The sequence below is a fragment of the Candoia aspera genome, chromosome 1 (genome assembly GCF_035149785.1).
Source record: "Candoia aspera isolate rCanAsp1 chromosome 1, rCanAsp1.hap2, whole genome shotgun sequence".
In the NCBI taxonomy this organism is placed as follows: domain Eukaryota; kingdom Metazoa; phylum Chordata; class Lepidosauria; order Squamata; family Boidae; genus Candoia; species Candoia aspera.
The window spans coordinates 227,198,370-227,222,474 of NC_086153.1; the positions used below are offsets into that span (position 1 = coordinate 227,198,370).

General features: G+C 42.6%; 1 protein-coding gene and 1 long non-coding RNA gene across 3 annotated transcripts in view; both read right to left on the minus strand.

The window, feature by feature from the left end:
* Positions 1–24,105, minus strand: part of ABCB6 (ATP binding cassette subfamily B member 6 (LAN blood group)) — a 39,537-nt gene that overhangs the window by 1,236 nt on the left and 14,196 nt on the right. For both annotated transcript variants that reach the window (XM_063288927.1, XM_063288928.1), the window contains exons 5-19: positions 20,970–21,062; positions 20,217–20,409; positions 19,941–20,062; positions 17,477–17,586; positions 17,128–17,193; positions 16,241–16,366; positions 12,760–12,836; positions 11,142–11,205; positions 9,116–9,201; positions 8,491–8,548; positions 8,177–8,281; positions 5,863–6,037; positions 4,057–4,169; positions 3,264–3,358; positions 1,138–1,206 (exon numbers count right to left, since the gene is read on the minus strand). In XM_063288927.1, the coding sequence (XP_063144997.1) occupies positions 1,138–1,206; positions 3,264–3,358; positions 4,057–4,169; positions 5,863–6,037; positions 8,177–8,281; positions 8,491–8,548; positions 9,116–9,201; positions 11,142–11,205; positions 12,760–12,836; positions 16,241–16,366; positions 17,128–17,193; positions 17,477–17,586; positions 19,941–20,062; positions 20,217–20,409; positions 20,970–21,062 (1,552 nt within the window). The remainder of the gene's footprint in view (positions 1–1,137; positions 1,207–3,263; positions 3,359–4,056; positions 4,170–5,862; positions 6,038–8,176; positions 8,282–8,490; positions 8,549–9,115; positions 9,202–11,141; positions 11,206–12,759; positions 12,837–16,240; positions 16,367–17,127; positions 17,194–17,476; positions 17,587–19,940; positions 20,063–20,216; positions 20,410–20,969; positions 21,063–24,105) is intronic.
* On the minus strand, positions 22,646–23,828 carry LOC134489719 (uncharacterized). The gene is made up of 2 exons (XR_010067167.1): positions 23,662–23,828; positions 22,646–23,417 (listed from the first exon to the last, which is right to left on the minus strand). It is a non-coding gene; the product is annotated as an uncharacterized LOC134489719 (long non-coding RNA).

Below are 24,105 nucleotides of genomic sequence, written 5' to 3' on the forward strand. Positions count from 1 at the left end.
TGGACAGCAAAGGGCAGGGAGAGGAAAGGAGAAAAAAGAAGCTAAACTAAGGTGATCTAAGCTGCAGGACAAGGCTGTGTTTCCTTTGGCAGACAAAGGAGAAAAGTCCATTGAGATACCGAACCTCGCAGCCAGATGAGAGGGGGCATTCGTGCAATAGGGCAATTGGAGCCTGCAGGTCATCAGTCTCCCTCCGGCTCCTCCTCCAGGTGAATCAGAACATCCACATACAGGAGGACGTGTTCCGTTTTTCAGGGGAAAACACTAGTTTACTGCCAGATCTCTTTGATCCAGCTGCAACTGGCCCTTGGATGAAGGTTCCAATATAAGGGGATAACCTCAACAACCTGTAAGGAGGCCTTCTCAGAACTGAGGCAGGAAGGGCGTGTGAATGATCCGAAGTTTACTTTGCTTATCTGAGTAATCTGATATCCTTGACTTGGCCCACAAGAACTATCAGAATTCATTCATGTCAGCAGCTCTGTGGCTAGTAAGTTATGAAAAAGTGACAGTGGCTGGAATTTTTGAGTGAGAACAGAAGGAAATGCTCCTATCTGGAAAATCCTATACCGTATTTTTTATTTCTTTCTCATGTATAAAGTGGCTAAAGACATGCTGAAGAACCTGTAACATTATTAGCTGTTTCTCCTCTGAAAATAGTTTTCAGCTGCAGCTGGGAGAGGAAAGAAACAGAGTTACATAGATACTAGCAGTCCATAGCAGTGCAGAAAAAGCAAAGAATATAATAGCTCATTCAGTCCTGAATTTTTATGAAACAAACATTTCCCCATCTCCCTATTCCTTGTTTCTTGGAAATAAGATTCTGTACTGTAGCCTGTTTAGGATCCAAAGATATGCGTGGGCTAAAATTTCAGAAGCCAGAGAGATGGCTAAACAGGATCTTCAGTTGTGGGATGTAAGTTTTCAGCATCCTGCATAGTTCTTTGCCACTTTCCAGGATTACCAAAAGTGGAATAAACTATGCAAAATATGAATTGTAGTCCAAATTTTTCAATTTGCTTAATTTATACAGATCACATAGTTCAACTTTTCTTGGTTAGTTGCCTGGACACAAAATTAATTAATTAATTAATTATTTCGTGTGGAGTTCATAAAGTCCTGCGGACAATTCTTTACCTTCCTCTCTCCACCACTCGGCCCTCCCGGATAACTAGGATTTGATCAGCCTTAACTATAGTCGATAACCTGTAAAGGAAAGATCGTTACTATTACTGAGAAGCCAGACTGTAAAGCTCAACCGCTCTTCAATAACATACAACACATGACATGTGCACAGTTCGTCATCTCAGATATAACCCGTCCCTGGGGAAAGAATGAAGGTGGTGCTGTCACAAGTCAGCAAAACAGTCTTAAGAATGGTAGGTGTACAATATGTATGTAATGAGAAGAAGCTTCAATATTCAGCAAAGCTATCATAAGATGTCCTGAACTCTATTGGAATTCTAGCCGTTCCAGATCTTACACTGCTAATTCAGCCACATGAAATGGCATTCAGGTATGAGTGCTGACTATCCATAATGTATCGATCCTTGTCTTCATGATTAGTATCTTAGGAAAAGGGGAGACTAGCAGCAAATTGCCGAGAGACCAGTGACTTGAGAAGCCAAGGGAATCTCCAGAGGTGACTTCCAGATGCAGGATGCAACAAAGCAAAAGAATACAACTCAACATAAAGGGCCTTTGGCAATTCTCTGCTAAATCTGTGGGTAGATAACTTGGATGGATTATTTCTTAAGAGCAGGACTCCTCCTCCCTGAGAGGAATTCCCTTGTGATGTCTTATCTTGAGATTTAGTTGTAATATAGGAAGGAGGTAAAACAGAAGATAGGGCACTTGCATATACCTCTTGGTCCCCTGATAATTAAATCTGTCCAATAATGTCACATTCCATTTATGAGAAATTATCTAAAATTCTCTTCTCCTTTGACAAAAATTCTAATGGAAATTCTTATTCATCAAACTGAACAAGAATTAGTAGAAACCAATAAAAAATTTATCTGCCCAGCCCTACAAAAGACCCAGCTCTAGGATCATTACCCCTCCCACTGCCCTATAAAATCTGGAAAAGATGCTGCTGCTTTCTAAATGATAGTCTAATGTCAGTAGATGCTCCAGCTTCTAAGTCCAGACACTATCCTCCACCTCAACAGACCCACAATGTTTCCCTTGCTATCTGCCAGATCAACCTACTCACTGACTTTTCATTTTTAAAAGATACTTTTAATTTTAACTGGGATGCTAGCATGCTGCAAAGCAAAGTGCCACTCTCATCTTTATTCCTATAAATGCCTCTGTCTTCCTTATGGATTACAGAAGCATAAAAGGAGTGGGTAACCAGAATACTGCTTAAAAAATGGTCAGGTTCAGAAAAAAGAGAAAACTAGAGAAATGGCACAGAATATCCTAGGGTGAGCAGTTGCAGGGGATGACTGAAAGCATTGTTATCCCTCCACCATCTGACCTGATTATGTTTTGTGATGGCCCCCTCACAAAACAGCCATTGCCGTTAGGACATTCCATTCAAACTTCAAATGTGGTCCATGACACCAAACGTTCGTTAATGGAGCAGCTTCAGTCAAAAGATGTGACAGTTCCTAATTTTATAATGGGCTCTAAACTTAATGAATGTAACAAAGGTCTTCCCCAAAGTAGCAGGGCTGTACAACACTTCAGGAATAATTCAGCAAAAGTGCTTTGGGTGTGCAGGAGCACAAATGGAGCACTTCTGTGTTGATCTTTAAAGCAGCTATGTCTTTTCCCTACAACCTGGCATGTTTGAAATATTTTGAGAATGCAGCTTGCAGAATTCCCAGCCAGCCTCAGAGGTTGAAGCCACAGGACATCAGTAAGATACCAAGCCTGAGAGCCTGAACATTACTGTAATGCACGACAGAGAAAACAGCATCCACGTTCAGAGACAAGGCATTACCAAATAACATGCTGGTGGTATGAAAGAGAAGGAGAGGGATATTGTCTCTGTGCCCAACCCACAACTTCTGGATTACATGAACCTCTGGACTCACCCAGAGTGTGACTTCTATATTACACAAGTTGAAGGCAGAGTTGCTTTAAGGATCCACCTCAAGTTTTTTCTCAATATTTAACAAATATGATTGCAGGAGAATGGAGCACATCAAGACATGCATTTGGCCCTCTTTGTAGAAAGGGAACAGACTTCCTTTAGCTAGGATTATGCGAAAACCTAGGATATAAAGCTCCTATGAAATGACATTTCATCTTACCTGTGAGCCACAATAATAGTGGTGCGGTTGGCACATACTTTAGCCAGCGATGCCTGGATTCTTCTCTCCGTTTTAGTGTCCAGTGCTGATGTTGCCTGTAAGAATCAGGTATATCTGCACATTGTAGCAGAGCAAAAGGGGAGATAGAGGAAGGTAATGGATCCTGAGCCAATTATTGGTGTCAAGTCACTGGCATATCAGTACCTATAAGCCACCTCTTATCGCTTTGGTGCCATGGATAAGAGTTGAGAGCTGCTCTTTGTAGTTCTGCAGTACTGTTATTGCAGGAAGAATTGCCCAAGAACAGGTTACAATGCAGGGCCAGAGAAACACGGTTGTGAAGAATAACAGAATTTGTGATTGCCCTCCTCCCAAATAATCCCAGAATTCAGGCTTTGTAAAAAAAAAAAAAAAAGGCATGGAAGGGCAAAATGCAAATGTAAGTTAACCTCAGGGAAGTGGGAAAATAGGTGGAAGGAGTATTAGGTATGTTGGCTGCCTTGAGTTATTTATAAAAATAATAAAGGCAGGATAGAAAATAAATAATACATAAATAGATAAAAGTATACCTGCAACACATGGTTGCAATGTGGAGTGCTTCTATTCAGGGTTCCAGCCAATCATGTTCTTTTCTAGGCTACTCCATTGGACATTAATTAAACTTGATCATTCTGTTCTCCTCCCTTCCACCAGCAAATATCCCATACTCAATTAGCTTGCTCTCTCTAATGAATGGGTGGGCATTCTCTGGGACTCAGAGACAGGTATTAAGACAATGCTGCTCCTCTGTTACCTCATCAAGCAAGATGATGTCAGGGTTCTTCAAGATGGTGCGGGCAATAGCAACTCGCTGCTTTTCCCCACCGCTCAGCTTCAGACCTCGCTCACCAACCTGCGTATCGTAACCTTTCAGGCATAAGCATAGAGGAAAGTAAAACACTGTGTAAAAAAGGAAGGCCATTGAGGTACGAATTGCTGCTTCCTGCCATTTGGACAGAGCCTTTTAAATCTTTATGGCTATTTCTAGTAGTGGCAACACCTCCCAGATTTACTAACAAAGGAAATTTGGTGTCACCTCAGACACTTTTAACAATTCCAAAATTTCCTAAGCAGGTCACTTAAAAATATGAAAAGGAAATAGGGTGGTTTTGCAAACTGCCCATAGAGGCAAATCCTGTTTCTTTCAGTAGTCAAGATCTCACTAATCAATTAGTCCTGGAGGACTGGTGGGATAGGGCAGGGCTGAATTGATTTGGTAACTGTTGGTCAACCTTCCCCATCTGACTTCCCAGATATGCCAGCCTACAACATCCATACCCACAGAAAAACAGCAGGATGAGAATTATAGGGACTATTGTTCAACGCATAGAGCCAGGTTACTTGAGGGACCACCTATCTCTCCTGTTCAGCCCAGCTGGTTCAATCCAACAGGGCTGGCATGCTCTGGGTTCCTTCAGTCAAGGGGTACCACGAACGGGACCTGAAAGCCTGCCTTCTCTATCACAGTGCTGGCCCTCTGGAATGAAGGTCCCCTGAGATTAGGGTGGCTCCCACCCCAATGACATTCTGGAGGGTCTTGAAGACCTGGCTCTTCTCTCAAGCTTTAGGTTTTAGGCGAAGGTGGTTGGAGCACCTTGCAGGATTTACACATTGGTTGGATATGCCATCTTATTCACTGTTTTTTTAACTGGATTGAATATGGTTGTTTTTATTCTGCGAGCTGCTCAGAGTTGATAGGATTTGGACGATGTCCAAGTCAAATAAATAAATAGTAACAAATAAGGGTTCATTAGTTTAGCTCAGATAGGGACACAGGAAGTGCCTTTATACCAAATCAGATTATTGGTCCGCACAGATCAAGGACAGGCAAGCCATAGCTTACATGGGGACCACAGGTGTCCTTCCAGGTTGCACTGTTGATTATTGGCATCAAAATACAAAATGCAAACATTCAACAGGATGATGTTTATTTTTTTTCCTACCCAAACAGATGGAAGATGTGAGCTAAATCCTATGGAGGCTTAATGCAACTATTTCTTTTGAAATTGCAATAAACTTTCCTCAGAAAAAATGGGCTGAATACTTTGGCTCCTCCTCCTCCTCCATGTCCTCTGTAGCTTGTGGAAACCACAAAAATGTCTCTGGAAGGAAATGGGGCCCCAGCTGAAAAAAATTGCCCATTCCAGTGTAGACAGAGGTGTCTACAAGATTTGAAGTTCTGATCAAAACTAGGAAAACAGCATAATAGTGATGCAATGCAAGTTGCACTCTTTTTGTATATGCATGCATGTATCATGATGGTGCAATGCTGCTTTCATCGTCTGACCCCCCCACTTTGGACCTGCCTCCCCCACCCCACAACATCTCTGAATGTAGATTGCTATTATTTGCACAATGGTTTCCATTTAGAATCTTTCCCAACCGTATCTGCAGAAACTAAGTTTCTGAGTTCTGTGCTCAACCGTCAAGCTACAGTAAGAAAGCAGACATCCCAATATAAATCACATGGGATCTTACAGCAGCGCAGGGGATAGAGGGGATAGAGTGCAAGTGGTATGACAAAGGGGTAGATAAAGCAGAGGTGGCCAGTAGCCCTTACCATCAGGGAATGTGAGGATACGGTCATGGATATCAGCAGTCATGGCTGCTTCTATAACCTCTTCATTGGTAGCGTCAGTACGGCCATACCGGATGTTGTTGCAAATAGTATCATTGAAGAGGACGGTGTCCTGAGGCACTACACCAATATGGGAACGCACAGATACCTGCTTTGCCTGTGGATGTGGGCAGATGGAGGATGCAGTGAGAAACAATAAAATTCACCCAATTATGGTTTAGAATATAGATGCCATCTTTACACCCCACCAGTCTGATGGATAGTTAGCTTCAGGCAATACCTTGAAGGAGAAAGTCACTATGAATTATCAGGACTTCACATCCCTCATTGACGTGGGGAAATCCCAGCTGACACCTTCTCAGAAAGCCCAGGGTCCAACTCAGAGAGGTGGCATTTCAAAGCAGCAGTTCAAAGTAGCCTTCCCCAACCAGATACTATTCTCATGTGCTGAGAGTGGAGGCCCAATCTTTCTGGAAGGTACCTGTTTGAAGTAAGCCTGGCTTAAGATGACCTGAATCAGAATAGGTCAAGCCTTAATGTTCTCAGCTTGCAGAATGCATTATGTGATTAATGACTCAGCTCAGCATCGCCTTCAGAGCACTAGCTCAAGACTTTTAGTCACTTTGATGATATAAAAGGGGAGGCAGAGAACGAAGGAACACAAATGACTGCAGTGTTGCTGTTTTTTATTTAGAGAGTGCAGGCACTTTGAATGAGAAACCATTCCAACTAACGAACAGGTTCAATGAACTATCATCTCTGGGGAGTTTCGTTATTGTATGACAAATTAGAGGGAAAATGGCTTGACTGGCAGGATAAAAAAAGCCTGTGGGACAGTTGTATTGTGAACATGCACACGTTGTAGGAAATTATGTATCTTTCAACCCTCCTCAACTGTTTGTCATCTATACCTAGATGCCATTTTATCCATATCTCCTTCCACTGCCTCCTAGACATTTATTCCAGTAACCTGGACAGATCTGTTAAATGAGACAGATCCTGCAGGAAAGGTATAACCATAGGGAATAATTCAGAGAAAACTAACAGGGTGGATCTGTGGAACCATGGTAGAATAAGAACAGACAGCAAACAGCTGTAGCAGACATGAAAGAACCAGCTGCCCTTCAATCCCCTCCCAACGTTGACCTCCCAAAGACGCTATGGAATATTGGCACCCTGATGGTCCTTCCTAGTGAGCTTGGGTGGCCACAGGAGAGGTGGAGGCATGCTGAGCACAAACCTTTACTCCACCTTTAAGTGGAATCATATGTCTGCTTTGCTGTGGCAACAAACATGAACAAGCAATTAAGCAGCTGGACTGCGTTGTCAAAAGTCTTGAGGATCTCCAAGAGGAGAAGCATATGTAAGTGGGTGTACACACACCTAAAGGGCATATGCCAACTTGACTGTATCAATGGGGTCATTCCGTACAGTTGGGGTGTGGCCCGTATGGACCTCCAAGTATTGCTGATAGACAACTCCTAGCATCCTCTGCCATTCTGGATAGGGCTGCTGGGAGTTACAGTTTTGGTTGTTTTGGAGAGCCAATTTTTCACTTGTAAAACCATTCATCCTCTGAACCATAAAGGTAGCCAAGATACTCCTCTATTTATTTTTATTTTGATCTCACATATACAGTATGTGTGTGAGGTTAAACTAGATGTATAACCCTGGGGCCTGCAAACCAACTCTCCTTGTCAAATAACAGTTTCTCAGATGCCTGACTTTAAACAGCTGTTTCCTATTCTATCCCTTTTGTATGATCAAAAACTCTTCAGTACCTAGACTTATTTTCCTAGGGAGCTGGAATCTTCTTCTTTCTTCTGATAGATTGTATTTCTTTGGATTTGTGCTGTCAGAACAGATTTTTCCCGCAAGGTCCATTTATCTTAACATTTCATGGTACTTCCTAGTTGCTCAAATAGTATTTTGGAGTAAAGTTCTTCAAGATCTCCAATTGCTTTAACCATCTCAAATGATTTGGTGCTGCTAAGAGTCCTGATCATTGTTAGACAAGTTTAAAAACACCAGTCTCAATAGAGAACCTGGGAGGACATATCTGGTTATAGTCCTCTGCTGACTGGGTCCCCACACAGTAAGGCAAAGAAGGGCATGCAAGCCATTGTATGTACAGATGAGGCTGAAACTCAAGGTGTCAGCAATTTATCTAGACCATATCTGGGGGTACACTTCCCATCTTCCTCCCACCCCACTCCCTTTGAAATGAACCTTCTCTATGCCTTGATCCATGATGGATGACCCTTCTACCTTCAACACATTCCAGTGGGTTTGTTACCTTAGAGATGTCCTGCCCATCTATGCGTATGCAGCCTCCCCACACGTCATAAAAGCGGAACAGCAGGCGGACAATGGTACTCTTCCCTGACCCAGAGGGTCCCACCTGGAGAGAAAGGGAAAGAAGGCAAAGTGTCCCCATGAATTAAGCCTGTGAGAAGAATTGGAAAGTAGGGAGACTTACCAAGTTTCAACCTCTGTTTTTGGCTGCTTCTTTGGGGACTGTCACTATTCCTATCACACGGGAGGCAAAAGAATGTACTATGCTATTACAGAACACCGTTATTTACAGCAGAGCCATTCCTATCTCCTTACCAGTGCTAGGGTTTGTCCAGGCATTACGGTAAAGGAAACGTCATGTAAAATTTCCTTCCTGTGTGGAGAATAACAAAAAAGAGCAGTCACCCATCTCTCAACCTGCCTTTGCTCTCCTGGAGCTCCCTGGTCACGCTTCCCACACAGGACGTCCTCCTCTGCTCCAGACACAGACTGCCTCCAGTTTGCTGGGGGTGGGGGTGGGTGGAATAGTCTGAATAGTGATGACTATGGTTGCTCCACAGAAGCAACCTAAGTTAAGAGGGTTAAGATACAGATAAAAGCAGACTTTTGAACTCTTTTTTTTAACTAATTCCCCAAACATCTTTCAAGAAGTATAGGCTTAGTTCCTACCTTTCTCACTGGTCATAGTTCAGAAGGGAGATACAAAACATGTTTCTTTCTGAGCTTTTATCTCATCCAGAGTAAGTCCCCCGGCAGGCTTTAATGAGAGAGCATATGGCTCACAGTCACTATCACTATCTTCTCCCTTTCTTCACTAAGTCCTCTGAATACCTGCTCTCCATGTGACCTGCCTACTGTTGGAAAAATGTTGCCCAACCCTTCCTTTTCAGATTTAACATGCACATTTGCCACCATCAATGCTTTTACCTTCTCTACTCACCCTTCCACATAGCCAAAATGGACATTTACAAATTCCACACGTCCTGAGAGAAATCGAAGGTCTCCGGCACCTGGTTCATCCTTCACCTATAGGTTAACACATCTGTGACATCACCTGTACTTAGTGATCCGTAGGACCCTGACTAGCTAAGTTGGCGGAGGCAGGAAGGTTCACCCCAGTGGCCAAGAGGTTGCTCTTGGAAGCCACTCACAGTACAGAAGCGCCATTCCAGAGCTAGGGCACTTGTTTTTCAGGCACAAAATTCAAGGTTCAGTTTGTAGCAGTTCCAGCAATAAAAGCTAGACAGCAGATGCCAAGAAAGGCTTCTTTTGGAAACCCTGGAGAGTTGCCACCATAGTAGAAAAAATGGTGTTGAACAAAAAGTCTGATCTGGAACATCACAGCTTCCTATGTTCCAGAGGTACACCTTGGAAAGGTTCAGATACAGATGTCCTAGTGGCAACATCCCTAACCACCAGTATTATGATAAAAAATTACCAGTCTGAAAATGGAAGATGCCATTTGGCTCTTGGCTAACCCAAGTCTGGCTGCCTATTTTTTTTTAAAAAAAGACCGTTATGATACTGGCCAAAATAAGGTACATCCCAAAGATTAATTCAGTCCTCTCCAACTTGTGACCTTCGCAGATGTGGAGGCTTCCAACTCCTAGAATGGCCAGCCAGGAGGTTCGGGGCACTGTTGGAGAGTAGTTCCACAGCAGCTGGATGGCGTCAGGTTGGGAAAGCCTAAATTAAATCAAGGATGTCCTTTCTGAAAGGGGAGTTTGTGTTTTTTTGATAAACTGATCAGCGCCAGTGATTAACCCTGAAGCACAGCAACAGAATGGCTGGGTTCACACACTAGGATAACCCATAATTTGCTCTACCACAGTTTACTAAATAAACTACAGCTGGCTTGGTCTGTGCAGATATGAAGCCATATTGGGACTTATAGACCAGCATGGCTAAAATCAAACAGACCACATTATCATTTAGTTCAACGAGGGCAAACAGCCCATGTGAAGGATTCAATATAACAGGAAATAAACAAGCAATGAGATGATTCCTGGAAACTCCAGTTCCTGGGAACTAGTTTACAGATAAGTCCTCTTTAATGGCCATTCGTTCAGTGACCATTTGAAGTTACAACAGTGCTGAACAAATAGTAGTTACAACCAGTCCTCAAAAGTTATGGCCGTTGCAGTGCCCCTGGGGTCATGTGATCAAAATTTGGGCCCTTGGCAGCCTGCCCACATTTACACCCGCAGTGTGCACTTCTACTCCCATGTGTCTATCTCACCCCCATCCCTGCCCTTTTGACCACCCTACACTGCACCACTGCCCACTCCTGCCACCCCCTGCTGATCTTCGCCATCTTCTTCCTCCTGCTGCTGATGAGGTGCACCCGGCCGAGGCAGCTGTTGGAGTTCTGTGACACCTCTGTGGGGCCTTTGCGACGCCTCTGTGACACATCATGGAGGTGTCACAGAGGCCGTCACGAAGGGCCAGGAGCTGCCTTGGCTGGGTGTGCCTTGTCAGCAGCAGGAGGAAGAAGACGGAAAGGTCAGTTGGGGGCAAAGGGAGGCGGCAGGGGTAGGTGGCAAGGGAGTGCAGGGTGGCCAAAAGGGCAGAGGTGGGGGGGAGACAGGCAGGTGGAAGGAGTTGAAGTAGAGGCAAATGTGGCAGGGCGATGAAGCCTTGTCTGCCAAAGGGAGCTCTCCGGGCACAGCTGGGGAGGAGCAGTGAGACAAAGCCAACAGTTCGTGCAGGGCAGGAAAAGTGTGAGGTCCTCACCTAATGACCACAACTGGGACTACCGGAATTGCCATCACTAAGTGGTGCGGTCACGTGATATTTTGCCTAAAGACCACTTTGCTTAGTGATGGAAATTCCAGTCCCAATTAGGGTCATTAAGTGAGGACTACCTATAGTTTATAGTCTATGGGGTGTAATACATAAGGGAGGGAAAATAAGCTGATCCTCTATGATCTGATACACAGATTGTACACTGATATGATCTGCCTTACCTCCTGTTCCTCTCTGAAGAGCTCAAACATATTCTCCATGTCAACAAATGAGGACTGGATCATTCTGAAAAGGAAAAGCAGAATCTCCATTGCACCAAAGCAACCAAGTTATAGAGCAGTGTTTCTCAACTTGGCAACTTTAAAATGAGTGGACTTCAACTCCCAGAATTCCCCAGCCAGCCATCAATCTTTTACACCTTAAGCATGAAAGCAAGCCTCATCAGTCACACCCTCCCAGTTAATGTTCCCAGATCTTTAACACATGACCACAGAGTAAATTATCTCACCCCTCTTTTTAACTATCTTTGATAGGGGAAGAGTAAAGGAGAGGGCATCTTAAATTATTACAAACAACAAACGTTTTAATGAAATAAATACATAATTACTGGGGAGGCGTTTTATTTTCCCAGCCTGAACTCAACTTTCTAGGCATGAGGAATTTTTATGATAATTCCTTTCATTGCTGGAGTTGTAGAATTATTCATACAAAAGGAATATAATAGGAAAATATTTACATTAGCTTGAATAGAACAGAATTTACTATTTAACACCTTTTCATGTCTTATGATTACTTTTCACTAACCGACTAGTTATTTTGTTAATTATTAAGATTTCCCCCCATATTTATTAAACAATAGCCCACCATAAAGAAGAGCTGAAATTATATAAAACTATGGAAGCATTACTATACCTTTGCACTGTCCACATATTTGCACTTACATCAGATATCAAATTTTAATATGGTTAATATATACAGAATATCCAGTATGCATTTTACTATATACAGCTTGTCTTTTCTAGTGTTTAATCCTAATTCTAACCTGTACTATACCAGTTTTACAAATAATTTGGGCTTCTTGCTTCTTCCACGCTAAGGATCTACCTTTTACTTTTGAACCAAAAATATTAAAGGGAAATATTCACTTGTACTTAGCTGTCTTTTAACTCAAGGCAAGGATTCGACCTTGCCTGTGATATATTGTATTCTGGTAAATACAATATATTCTTTCTTACAAGATAAACAGACTTTATTATTGTAACCTGAAATTTTAAAATAAATCTATATTCCTGCAATTAGTCTAATTCTTTTTTTATTTCAGGCATCTCAGAAATGGATATATTTCTATTTGCTGTCAGTGTCTGTATAAAAATGACTGACAAACACAATCAGCACAAAATAGATTGGTGTCTATTGGTGCCAATTTCCAGGTGATTTGCAGTAGATTGGCAACATTTCTGTTCAGCTTTTCTCTTTAGAGTAATTATGGGGAAACCCTTGACTGGATTTTTTTTTTTTTTTTTGGTGGGGTGAATATGCTAGAATGCATTGTTCCTTAATTGTTAAGGCATGACCATACACCTCATCTGACCTGGTCCCTGTTGACAGATCTGCTTATTCCTGCTTTAGATATTATTTTCAGATTCAAATAAATAGTCCTTTTTTTGTTACAGGCAAATTTAAATCTGAGAAATGGGATATGGGTGCTCTGCTTGGAGCAGACTGTAAACCAAATAATAATATAAACTCAGTTTATCTCAAGTTCATCAACCCACTTCTCTTTGCATCACCCAAAATGGCTAATAAATTAACAAAAAAGTAGCCTAACAATGAAATTACCTGTAATATGTGCCAAACCAGTTCAGCGGAGTATACAGCTGAATAATGTATGTGCCAAAGAGAACATAATCGCCTACCTGGAGGAAATAGGAAGGATAAATCCATTTTTGCACTAGCAATTATTCCTCCCTATTCAGTACACTGAATAGGGAGTTTTCAAATTCAGATTCACATGTTGATCCCTGAAGATCAAGTGTCTCCCAAGAGCCCTGTTAGCCCCATTTACCTTGTCTGAGTTTGTTCACAGAAGATGGCTTCTTTTTTACTTAAGCTGAGGGTTATAGGTTTGATAGCCAACCGTTAAAAAAAGTATTATTTTAGGGAAAATGTCCTATTTATGTTCAGAGAACAGTACATACAAAGACCAAAGATTCTGGTGAAGCAGACTGATTGGTCTGAGATGATTTGTTGTTTATTCGTTTAGTCGCTTCTGACTCTTCGTGACTTCATGGACCAGCCCACGCCAGAGCTTCCTGTCAGTCGTCAACACCCCCAGCTCCCCCAGGGACAAGTCCGTCACCTCTAGAATATCATCCATCCACCTTGCCCTTGGTCGGCCCCTCTTCCTTTTGCCTTCCACTCTCCCTAGCATCAGCATCTTCTCCAGGGTGTCCTGTCTTCTCATTATGTGGCCAAAGTATTTCAGTTTTGCCTTTAATACCATTCCCTCAAGTGAGCAGTCTGGCTTTATTTCCTGGAGGATGGACTGGTTTGATCTTCTTGCAGTCCAAGGCACTCTCAGAATTTTCCTCCAACACCACAGTTCCAAAGCATCTATCCTCCTTCTCTCAGCCTTCCTTATGGTCCAGCTCTCGCAGCCATATGTTACTATGGGGAACACCATTGCTTTAACTATGCGGACCTTTGTTGTCAGTGTGATGTCTCTGCTCTTAACTATTTTATCGAGATTTGTCATTGCTCTTCTCCCAAGGATTAAGCATCTTCTGATTTCCTGACTGCAGTCAGCATCTGCAGTAATCTTCGCACCTAGAAATACAAAGTCTTTTCACTGCTTCTACATTTTCTCCCTCTATTTGCCAGTTATCAATCAAGCTGGTTGCCATAATCTTGGTTTTTTTGAGGTTTAGTTGCAAGCCAGCTCTTGCACTTTCTTCTTTCACCTTCATCATAAGGCTCCTCAGTTCCTCTTCGCTTTCAGCCATCAAAGTGGTATCATCTGCATATCTGAGATTGTTAATGTTTCTTCCAGCGATTTTAACTCCAGCCTTGGATTCCTCAAGCCCAGCATGTCGCATGATGTGTTCTGCGCACAAGTTGAATAGGTAGGGTGAGAGTATACAGCCCTGCCGTACTCCTTTCCCAATCTTAAACCAGTCCATTGTTCCGTGGTCTGTTCTTACTGTTCTGAGATGATACCATGTGCAATATATACATTTCTGCTCTGTGTTTATTGAAAAAAAAAATTAAGCCCCTCTTTGGATGTATAAGCCTACTATAGAGTGAGTTACATATATTCTACTAACCCAGCCCTGAATTAGGAGATCCAGAACAAAGACTGCAGAGGCTGAGTTCTTTGCAGACCAAGGTAAGGTTCAACACACATGGCAATACCAGCTATATCTCAGTTTTTCTGTCTTCTCCACCCATCAGTTAAATAGTAGATAGGCATGTGTCCAGACACAGGGCTAATTTGCAGGACCAAATTTCAAATTTGGGGCAGTTTAATGCACTGCCTTTCTACCATCTGATCAAAACCACACCTCCCATCTGTTGCCCATACATAGGGTATGAAGGAAAAATAAAGCAAACTTTTTCCTTGCTTATCTTTCCCCAGTTCAGGATGGCAGCCTATGGAAAGAAAGAAGGAAGAAAAGAGAGAAAGAAGAAGCCATCTACCAATTAAATCAGCCTTAAGTATCTGTTCTGAATCTTTTAGGTTGCAGATGGAGGCTTACATGTCTCACTGATCTTCCTACACTCATGACTCCAAGATATTAGGGAACAATTCAGGCTAGCAACTTTTCCCCTGGCTTGTTACTTTTCTCTGTGAAGAGATGCAAGGAGAAGAGGGGAAATATGTGAATTTTCATCTAAAGCTGAGGTATAGATTAACAATCCCAGTGACAATTGGACTATAGTCTAGTGTTTCTCAGCCTTAGCAACTTAGATGTGTGGACGTCAACTCCCAGAATTCCCCAGCCAGGAATTCCCAGGTTTGGTTTGGTTTAGCATTTAACCAGTCTGCCTGTAATTCATACTCAACACTTTTTCCTTAATTTAGATGTGAAAGTGCCAGCTATATTACAATTTTGTAGTTGTACTTCTCCATTACCGCCTCTGGTTTTAAAAAGTGACTTCTTGCGTCCTGTCCCTCAGATTGCACTTCATGTGGGGAATGTGTTTCCACATCTGGAGTACAAACCCAAAACATCCCAATCTCCTTCTTCTGATGTTTGTGGAAACCAGCTCCCATTTGGTGAGGTCCACCCCCCTCTCCTGCTTAGATCTCTTAATTGGTGACAAATCTTTTCCAGGCTTGGCCTCTTGTTTGCAATAGCTTTTGTTCTCAAAGAGAGGTCTAATTCTCCAGTTGGTTTGGTTTTAATCTTCTCCACCCTTGGCTGCCCATTTTTCTCAGCATGACCTGAGAGTTACCTTCAGAACTCACTATCTTACATTCAGAAAACACTAGTTTGTAGAACAGTACAAAGACTTTACTCCAAAGCTCTTGACATCAGCCATCACTTCTCACAACTAAATTTAAACACATTCAGCAATTTCTTTCATAGTTTTGTGTGGCGAGTTCTTCCGTTATTACCAGAGCTCTCTGAATTCCCTTTCCTGCTTTTCATGGGACGCTGAAGATCATCGCAAGACTACCAGTAAGTATTATGCAGAGAAACCTAGTGCTGCTGTATTTCCAGTGGCAATTTCATGAATGCATTTTAAACAGGTTCAGAGCCTGTTCGTTTGCAAGCAGAAATATGGAGAACAGTTCAGTGTTTTACTACAGAAATTTCCATAACATTGCTAGGTTTTGTAGAGGTGCATTGTGTGAAAGGTGAAAGGTCCCCTGTGCCAGCACCGAGTCATGTCTGACTCTTTGTGGGGACTCTGCTTTTGCAACATTTTCTTGGCAGACTATAGTGGGGTGGTTTGCCATTGCCTTCCCCAGCAAGCTGGGTCCTCATTTTACTGACCTCGGAAGGATGGAAGGCTGAGTTGATCGGAGCCGGCTACCCAAGAGAGAATCCAGCTTCTGCTGGGATCAAACTTGGGTCACGGGGAGAGTTTCAGGTGCAATGCTGCCGCTTACCACTCTGCGCCACACGAGGCTCATTGCACACAAGGTGCATTGCAATGGTCTAAAAACTTTCTAACTCGTGGGAAATTATTCATGAAGCCAGATGCTTCACATGGAGGGGCCTCCACGGTAAGGATGAGTTGTAGACTGGTTCTTGTTTCAGATTCTTCGTACTGAGAAAAACCCAAACCACTTATGCAGTGAGCAAGGACTTACAAAGAGCTTCTTCTCAGTCACATAAGAAGCACATAGGAGGGATCCAGCCAGCAGCCCCAAACCAATCACCAGGTTCTGTGTCTGGTTCAACAGGCCCAGGGATGCATTGACTTTCCATTCTGAAACCTACCAAAAGAAAAGAAAAGAAAAATCAAGAATTGCGCAGTGCAATCCTGAAAAGCTCTGCAGCCCAGAGAGATTGTTCAACAGAACTTGTACCCTCTAACGTCCACCCAGCAGACCAATGATGCATCCAGGAATGAACAAGCTTTGTCTTCTCCATCCCACTACAAGACAATTTACGTCAGCCACACACGTTCTTCTAGAACACTCCTCCCATCTGGATATGCTGCTGCTCCTATTTCCAGGACAGAATTAACTGAATTTGTAAAGGGCCTTGCTGAGTCTATCCAAACTCTCACAATAGAAAATCCTGCTATGGCCTCGCTTGGCTATGACTGCACAGTATGGGCAGCATCTGAGCAGCTATACTATTTACTAGCAGTCTGAGAGAATAATCTTTAACAAACATGCCAATGTTACAAAATCCCAGGAAAAGCCTCTGGTTCTCCATGGCTTAATCCTCCCTTGTTACGATGTTCTTACTGATTCCCTTCCTAGATACTTATGTGCAACACTTCACACTTCCCCAAGGAAATGGAACTATTCATTGGAAATGGAGCTATTCCCCAAGGAAATGGAACTATCCATTCCCTTCCAAATTACTGCATGCATGTGTCCATACATGCAAACATAGGACCACGGACATACATATCCCTGTGTGCTGGTATTGAACGGAAAAAGAAAAAGGTCTGACCAAAAAAACCAGTGAATTCTAACAGACATGGAAGAAACAAGTCCAAAATTGCTTCTGGGTCCCTTTATACCTGATACTTGACAATGGCATCATTGAAGCGTCTAGCCTCATAGTCCTCTGCATTGTAATACTTCACCTGCAACAAACCAAACCAGGAATTGGTCAGTACAAAACTGGCATTCTGTATTCTAAGTCACCCAGCTTTCATTCTAAGTTAACTCTTGACAAACAAGATATTCATTGAACCTGAGGGCTAAGTCTTAGACCAAAATGGAAATCTCTTCCTCCTCTAAGCCAAAATCTGAAATTGAAGCAATTTCAAGCAGTGCAGGGGGAAAAGGCAGCCAGAATGGCATGCTGCCACTTCTTGCACTCCCTATTCCAACCCACCAGTTTTGGTAAGCGGAGGTCCTCAGTACCGTCTCAAAGTTGAGAAGTGAATCAACTGCTCGAGACTTGGCCTCATTGTCACGAAGATTCATATCACGGCGGTACTTTGTTCGCCACTCAGTCATTATTATAGTCAGCGCTATGCGGAAAAAGAGATGCCAACTATCACCATAGGCAAATTCACAAGGCATATCAGAAATTTCTTTGATTCTTTCATTTCAACTCATAATCAAGTCTGTCAAAAAAAAAAATGGCACCAAGAAAACCAATTTTTTTAATCATGATTATTTCAGTGTGTGTATGTATAAACATACACATTATTTTTTCATCCTAATAAAGACTGGTGGACAACAGGCAGGCAGCGACATCGCTGCTATAGGGATGTGCAAATTGTTCTGACTTTGAAATAGGCACCCCTGTGTCTTGAGCTTTGTCCTGAGAAAATGAAACATTTCGTTTGAGTGTTCCAATGTTCCACAAATTCCTTTTAATAAAGAAAATCCTCATAACTATGGAGACTTAGAGTGCATTAACTAATAAAACAGGAAAGATATGTTCTAATTCTCAGCCAATAGTATGAGACAGTTCAGCAAAGAAGGTGGGGCTGAGAGCAAGTCCTGTTTTAGACAAGAAAAAGATTGCTCCCTATTTGACACTTGATTTACTGTTTTTTTTTTTAAGTATTTGCTACGGGAAAGTCAAAGTTCATTGGTTATAATGTAAGATTGTCCCTGAATTTCTGAACTTTCCTTTTTGGGCAGATATCCAAAAATTATGTTACTTGCTTTGCAGGTAGCTAAATGTAAACTCGTACTGTGTATATGCATTAAAAATAAACTGTCAGCCAAAAGTCTGTTTTTGGTGTTGCTCCACTTTTATGATCTATTCAGAAGCAAATCAATTGTAGCTGCTGCTTGTTTCCTGCGCTCAAGTACTGTGGCTATTTGTGCAGGCGCACTAAACTGCAAAAAAAACATGCCAAACTGTTGTGGCTTCCATTGTACAGAGTGGGGATTTCATTTGAGCCAATTTTTCTTTAGATTTGCTGATGGGTAGCACTCAGTGCAAACTATTCCTGCACCTATTTTTGTGGCTGTGGGATGCAAAATTGAGAGTTATGGGCACATTTCAAGTTCCCATTGCTCCCTATGTCTGCACACTCAAGTTTTTAAACTTTTGTTCTGTAGGAAGACAACCCATTAAAACATTTTAAACAAAGATTCTGAATGGGACACATTTATTTCAAGGTAAGAAAAAAAACCCTTTTCCCCATTTTCTGCATTCCCCCCCTCCGGGTTTTTTTCCCCAATTTTTTTCCATTTCCCAACTGGGAACGGGTAGCTGAGCAGGGTCTTCTACTATGACTAGTGAAAGAGGACTTCATGCAAACTTACCAAATATGCTTAACATGCATAATTTACAGAGGTGTAATTAAATACGGGTGGGATCAAGAGAAATTTTCCCATGCTTAGCCAAAGGACAGCAATCTGTTGGTGGCTGGAGGATTTAGCTTGGAAAATTAATTGGGGTGGGGGAGGGAACAACTGAACACTGTAACAGGCAGGACAAGAACATCATGACATTACTTATAGATGGAAGTTAGGGTATTTCATGGAGGTTAGGTTTTGTGGGAACTTTTAAACTAGTTATCTTGTGGCTTATATTTAATTTGGTTTTCTACAGAAAAATGACAAAAAAACCTTGCCTCCATTTTTCAGCAGTTTAGTTGGTGATTTTAGAGGCTTTATGGGCCACATGCAGCTCATGGATTACTCACCCTGATTTTAATCACATCAGAACCAATAAGACAAGTTAGTCATGCCTAATTTAAGTCCTACTGAGTTAAATGAGACTCAGATAGGCAAGAGTCTGAATCTATGTCAATGCAAAGTTATCTTATTGTCTTAGATTTGAATAATGTACTTTATTCCAGATCACGATAAAAAGGATGCAGGTATGTCGTAGTACCTGGTTAGCTTCACCTCCTTTGCTTCACGGGAACTGAGAGAAGTACAAGAGATACAGAATTCCCTCCTGGGGCAGCTGAGGGTCAAAGTAATTCTTCCTCTGTGTTATTTACCTTGCTAAAAAGAGACCCTGCTTGCTTCAACCGATTATTGTTCAGCAATGTAAAGCATATGCAGAGACCCATTTGGACCAGTGCCCCAGTAGGGGCAAAGTGTTAAAGTCCTCTTAATATCTAGGTTGGGAGCTGGATCAGGACTGGGTCATCTGCTTTTTTTTCTAAAACAGCCTCCCCAATCTGGCATCCTCTCCAAATATGTTGGGACTGTAACTCCAGAAGGCCCAGCTACTCTGACCATTGGTCTTCACAGCTAGAAATTCTGGGCTGTGATTTCATTAATCAGAAAAAAAAAGCATGAATTGGGGAAGACTCTTATTACATTGTTCCCTTATGTCAGGATCATAGACTGAAGACAATGGAAACCTCTCTCTGCCCCCCACACTGCTGCCCCTGGCATCAAAACTCACTGAGGTAAAGGCTCATGCAGAGGAAGATGACGAGGCCGAACCAGCCGCTGAAGGTTAAGGCGAAATACACAATAGCAATTATAATATCAGCCACCGTGGGGAGGATGCTGAATATGATGTAACTGTAGGATGAGAGGGTGGGAAACTAAGATCACACAGTGTACAACACCCCCTCCAAAACTCCTCTGCCCCCACTGGGGTCAGGAGCTCGCTGCAGGAATCTCTGCCAGCTGTTGAACACTGATGGATTCCCACCAGCCAGACATGTCCACATACCTGAGCAAGTTGTTGATGCTGCTAGTGCCTCGGTCAACACTGCGCAACACCTCGCCTGTCTTGCGCTCCAGGTGCCAGCGAAGAGACAGGTTATGGAGATGCCGGAGGAGCTCTACCTGGACTTCACGGCTGGTGAACTGTTGCACGCGGATCCACAGGAAGGTGCGCACATTGCTAATGAAGCCAGTTGTTCCTATGGCAGGCACATGTGTTTTTGTTTCAGATGAAAATCTGACTGTACCCCCAATACTTTGAACAAGAAGTCTTCCCTAATCTGGTGCCTGCCAGAAGTAAATTTCAATTCTCGGAATCCCCAACCCATCTGGCCAAGACTTGCACCAGCCGTAATTCCCCAGCCAACACGATCAATTTATATTTCCCCATGAATTTTTTCAGCTACACAAGGGCTGAGCACATAAGCATTTAAAGCTTCCAACCACGCAGGGTTGAATATGGCCAGGAGGCACATGTCTCATGACTGCAGATCCTGCAGTCATGCAGTCTGCCATATTACATAGGAAATGGAAGTAGAAGAAATGCTTCTCTTCCAAAATTGTATGACTCAGCTTCAAGAGGGACAACCACTTCCCTTTCAAAAGTTCAGTATGCTGTAAAGCTAAGCTGGTATTTCTCGGAGGGCAAAAAGGTTAGAAATGAAGACAAATCTCATACAGATGTTAAGGTGGAGGGTAGGAGTCCATAGCGACTTTCAGCTAGTCATATGCAACTTATAACTTTCACTCAATAACTTACCAGCTCCTCCTCCTTGGAGGAACTTGAGGATCGCGTAGATACAAATGGTCTGAAGCACTATGTGCCAAGTCACTCTCTCTGTGAGCTCATCCACTAGAGGGTAGGAGGACAAAAATTAATCTGAAAGCCACAATCCTTTAACCTGATTTATCTGCCCATCCACTGCCATTCACATTAATTTACCTTTTGCCCATCATGCATAGATCAATTCCTGATTGCTCCAAATTGCTTCCTTTTGCATGCATAAAGTCACACTTAGAAAGGCTGTCTGGGAATGATGGGAGTAATCGTTCAACACATTTGTAGGGTGCTGGGTTGCTAATAGTTTGTGAGCCAGGACTTCTGCCCTGCTTTCAGCATGTTCCCAACCAACACTCCTTGGAATCCCCAGCACTGCCTGGGGAGGGGAGAGGTGAGAGCAGGGGCAGGAAGAGAGTTGTTGTTCTGTGCTATACACTCAACTAATGCCTGCATATTTTCACTCTGTTCCCTCTACCCTATCCTTAAGCAAGTTCTGATCTCAAGCTTGGCAGAATCACAGTGAGGCCAGCCTCAGGCAATACATCTCAAAACCAAGACGCTAACACCATCCAGACCATCATTTTATGCTGGACTGAACAGTGATAGAATAGAGTGACCTCACTAGATCTAGAAAAAGAACACCTAAGATTAAAATTAGGCAGCTGTCTGAGAATTACAGCAGTGCTTTTGAGAGCCAGGAAAAAATAGCCCTACCTAATGAATCTCTCCTGCTAGGACAAATTTCTCTTGTGGAAAGAAAGAGTAACTACAATTCGGGCAGCTTAGGAAGTGTTCTGTCAAGCTAGGATCTAAGAGAAGCCACCTAGATGCAACTTGAGTTGGGGAGAGACATTCATCATCAGTCATGGATGGTTAATAGGCAGGAAACAGCTTGGTGAGTATCCAGTGGCCTCCTACTGGGAGCTCTTCACCTTCATTCCAGCATCCTATTCCCAAATTGCTTTGAATTCAAAGCGGCCTACTTTTTTCATCCTCCTACCCATGTGTAAAGATCTTCAAAGAGGCCTTTCTTCCAGTGTCATGACTGAAAGAAATACTGTATATTATGTTCTGACAAAAAGAAAACTTTGGGAGGGGCCTTCTCTGTGGTGATGCCCAATTTTGACGCTTTTCTTGAGTGAAATACAATGAGCAACATCCTCTTTTTTTTTTTGTCCCCCTATCAAAGCACTGCCCTTTTAAAAACTTTGTATCTCTATTTGACTGCTGAGTAATGTTTATGTAATTTTAGGGATACTGCCTTGAGATCCCCTGGGAGTAGGGAACAGTTTTTCCATTTTGTATTCATTTTCCAAGCCTGAACAGGCAGTTCAGAACTACAGTGTCATATTCTGGGTCAGATCCTGCTCTCCCCATATGGATTTTCCTTTGACAGTCCTGCGTACTGTTTCCTGAGCGTCTCTTCCTGCTCATCCAGCCAGAGCGCCTCCAGTGTAATCTCCTCGCTTCCTTTGTCCCCCCTTTCAAGGAACCGCACAGCAACAAAGGTCCCACTCCCAACCCCCTGCTAGGCTGCTGGGAGACACAAAGGTCCCTTGTTTGTTTGCCGCCAGCGGCACTTTGCTGGGTAATCCTAACTGGCAGGGTGGGTGACCCCATCTGGCAGTGCCCCTCTTTTGCCTTTCAATCTTTCACATGGTGGGAAGAGGGGATCAGAAAGACACCTCCCCCCCCCCCTTCCATTCTACTTTATTTTGCACATGATAGTTGATGTTAAAACCATCCTGTTCCCAAACAAAGGCATAAATTATACTATTGTACATGGAGAAAATGGCATATACAGAGAGGGATGGTGGGGAGTTGGGTGCAGGTGACCTTGAAGGAATGCGTGTCACTGATTTTTCAAAACTAAGATGGCCATTCTCATTTTCTTAGCATGAAGAACTAAGGCTGGGCAACAGTGAGTGTCCCAAGGCCACAAAGTGAGCCAAGAGGGTTCAAGTCAGATCTCCCAGACTAAATGTCAGACTCGTATGTCAACTCTCCCTCCACTGTGATACACCTTCTGCCCACCTCATGAAGCGGCACAAAAGACACATGCCAAGTTTGGAACACAGAGCCAGAGAAGCTAGACAGAAATGTCTGACAGACCCGCCACCCAGGCAGAGGTTTTTATTGCACAACTGCCCTGCACAACATGTAACCCTCCTGTGCTTTCCCACCAAGATACTGAATGGGAAACTGGTAGTGCTCTAACTTCTGCATGACATGTGTCTCTCCTGACACACATAAATCCAGGGATATACTGCACAGCACGTTATATTGAATATATTCATTAAATAACAAGGCAGGGAAAACATTTAAACAGGGGGACCAACAGGATTTACAGGAGACCTACAAGGAAAGAAAGGTTAAATGTAGAATTAAGCGTTTGTAAGTGCCCAGGATTTAATCAATGTACTTGTCCTAACAGTGAGAATCACGCTGAGACGAGGAGTAGGTCTCTAGTGTTTATTACTGCTACATAACAGAATCCTAACAAACTGAAGAAGCATGGGAAAAACCCAGACATATAAACCCCAAAGGCTAAGGCGGGCCTGATCTGTGTCTCTTTGAATGGCTGCTTAACTCCTCAGTACTACGCATGCGTTTTCCACCCTGGATGGGAGCCCCTTCCTGCTCGCCATCATTACTCATTACAGTACTAAACATTTATAATCCTAGGAACAGCCTCCCACCAGAAATCCAAATGTCAACATCACTCTGGCCCTTTAGGAAATCTGTATAAAATGGAGCTATTCAGAACGATAATTAATTAAGGTCTGTGACTGGTACATCATTTTATTTGAATGAGTCATGTTATGATTTTAATGTACTACAATGTATTTGTATTACTTAGGATTACTGTTTTTTATTTTTTGTTTTATTTTTATTGTACATCACCAGAAGTCCACGTGGAATATGTTGAGCCTGATAATATAAAAATGAAGGCACTAAAATAATAATAATAATAATAATAATAATAATAATAATAATAATAATTTATATGGTGTCTGACTTACAGTGACGAACTAAAACTAACTCCACATGAATTATAGGTTAATAATCATAGACTGATGTTGAATTAATCTATGAACAAAACATTTACAAAACT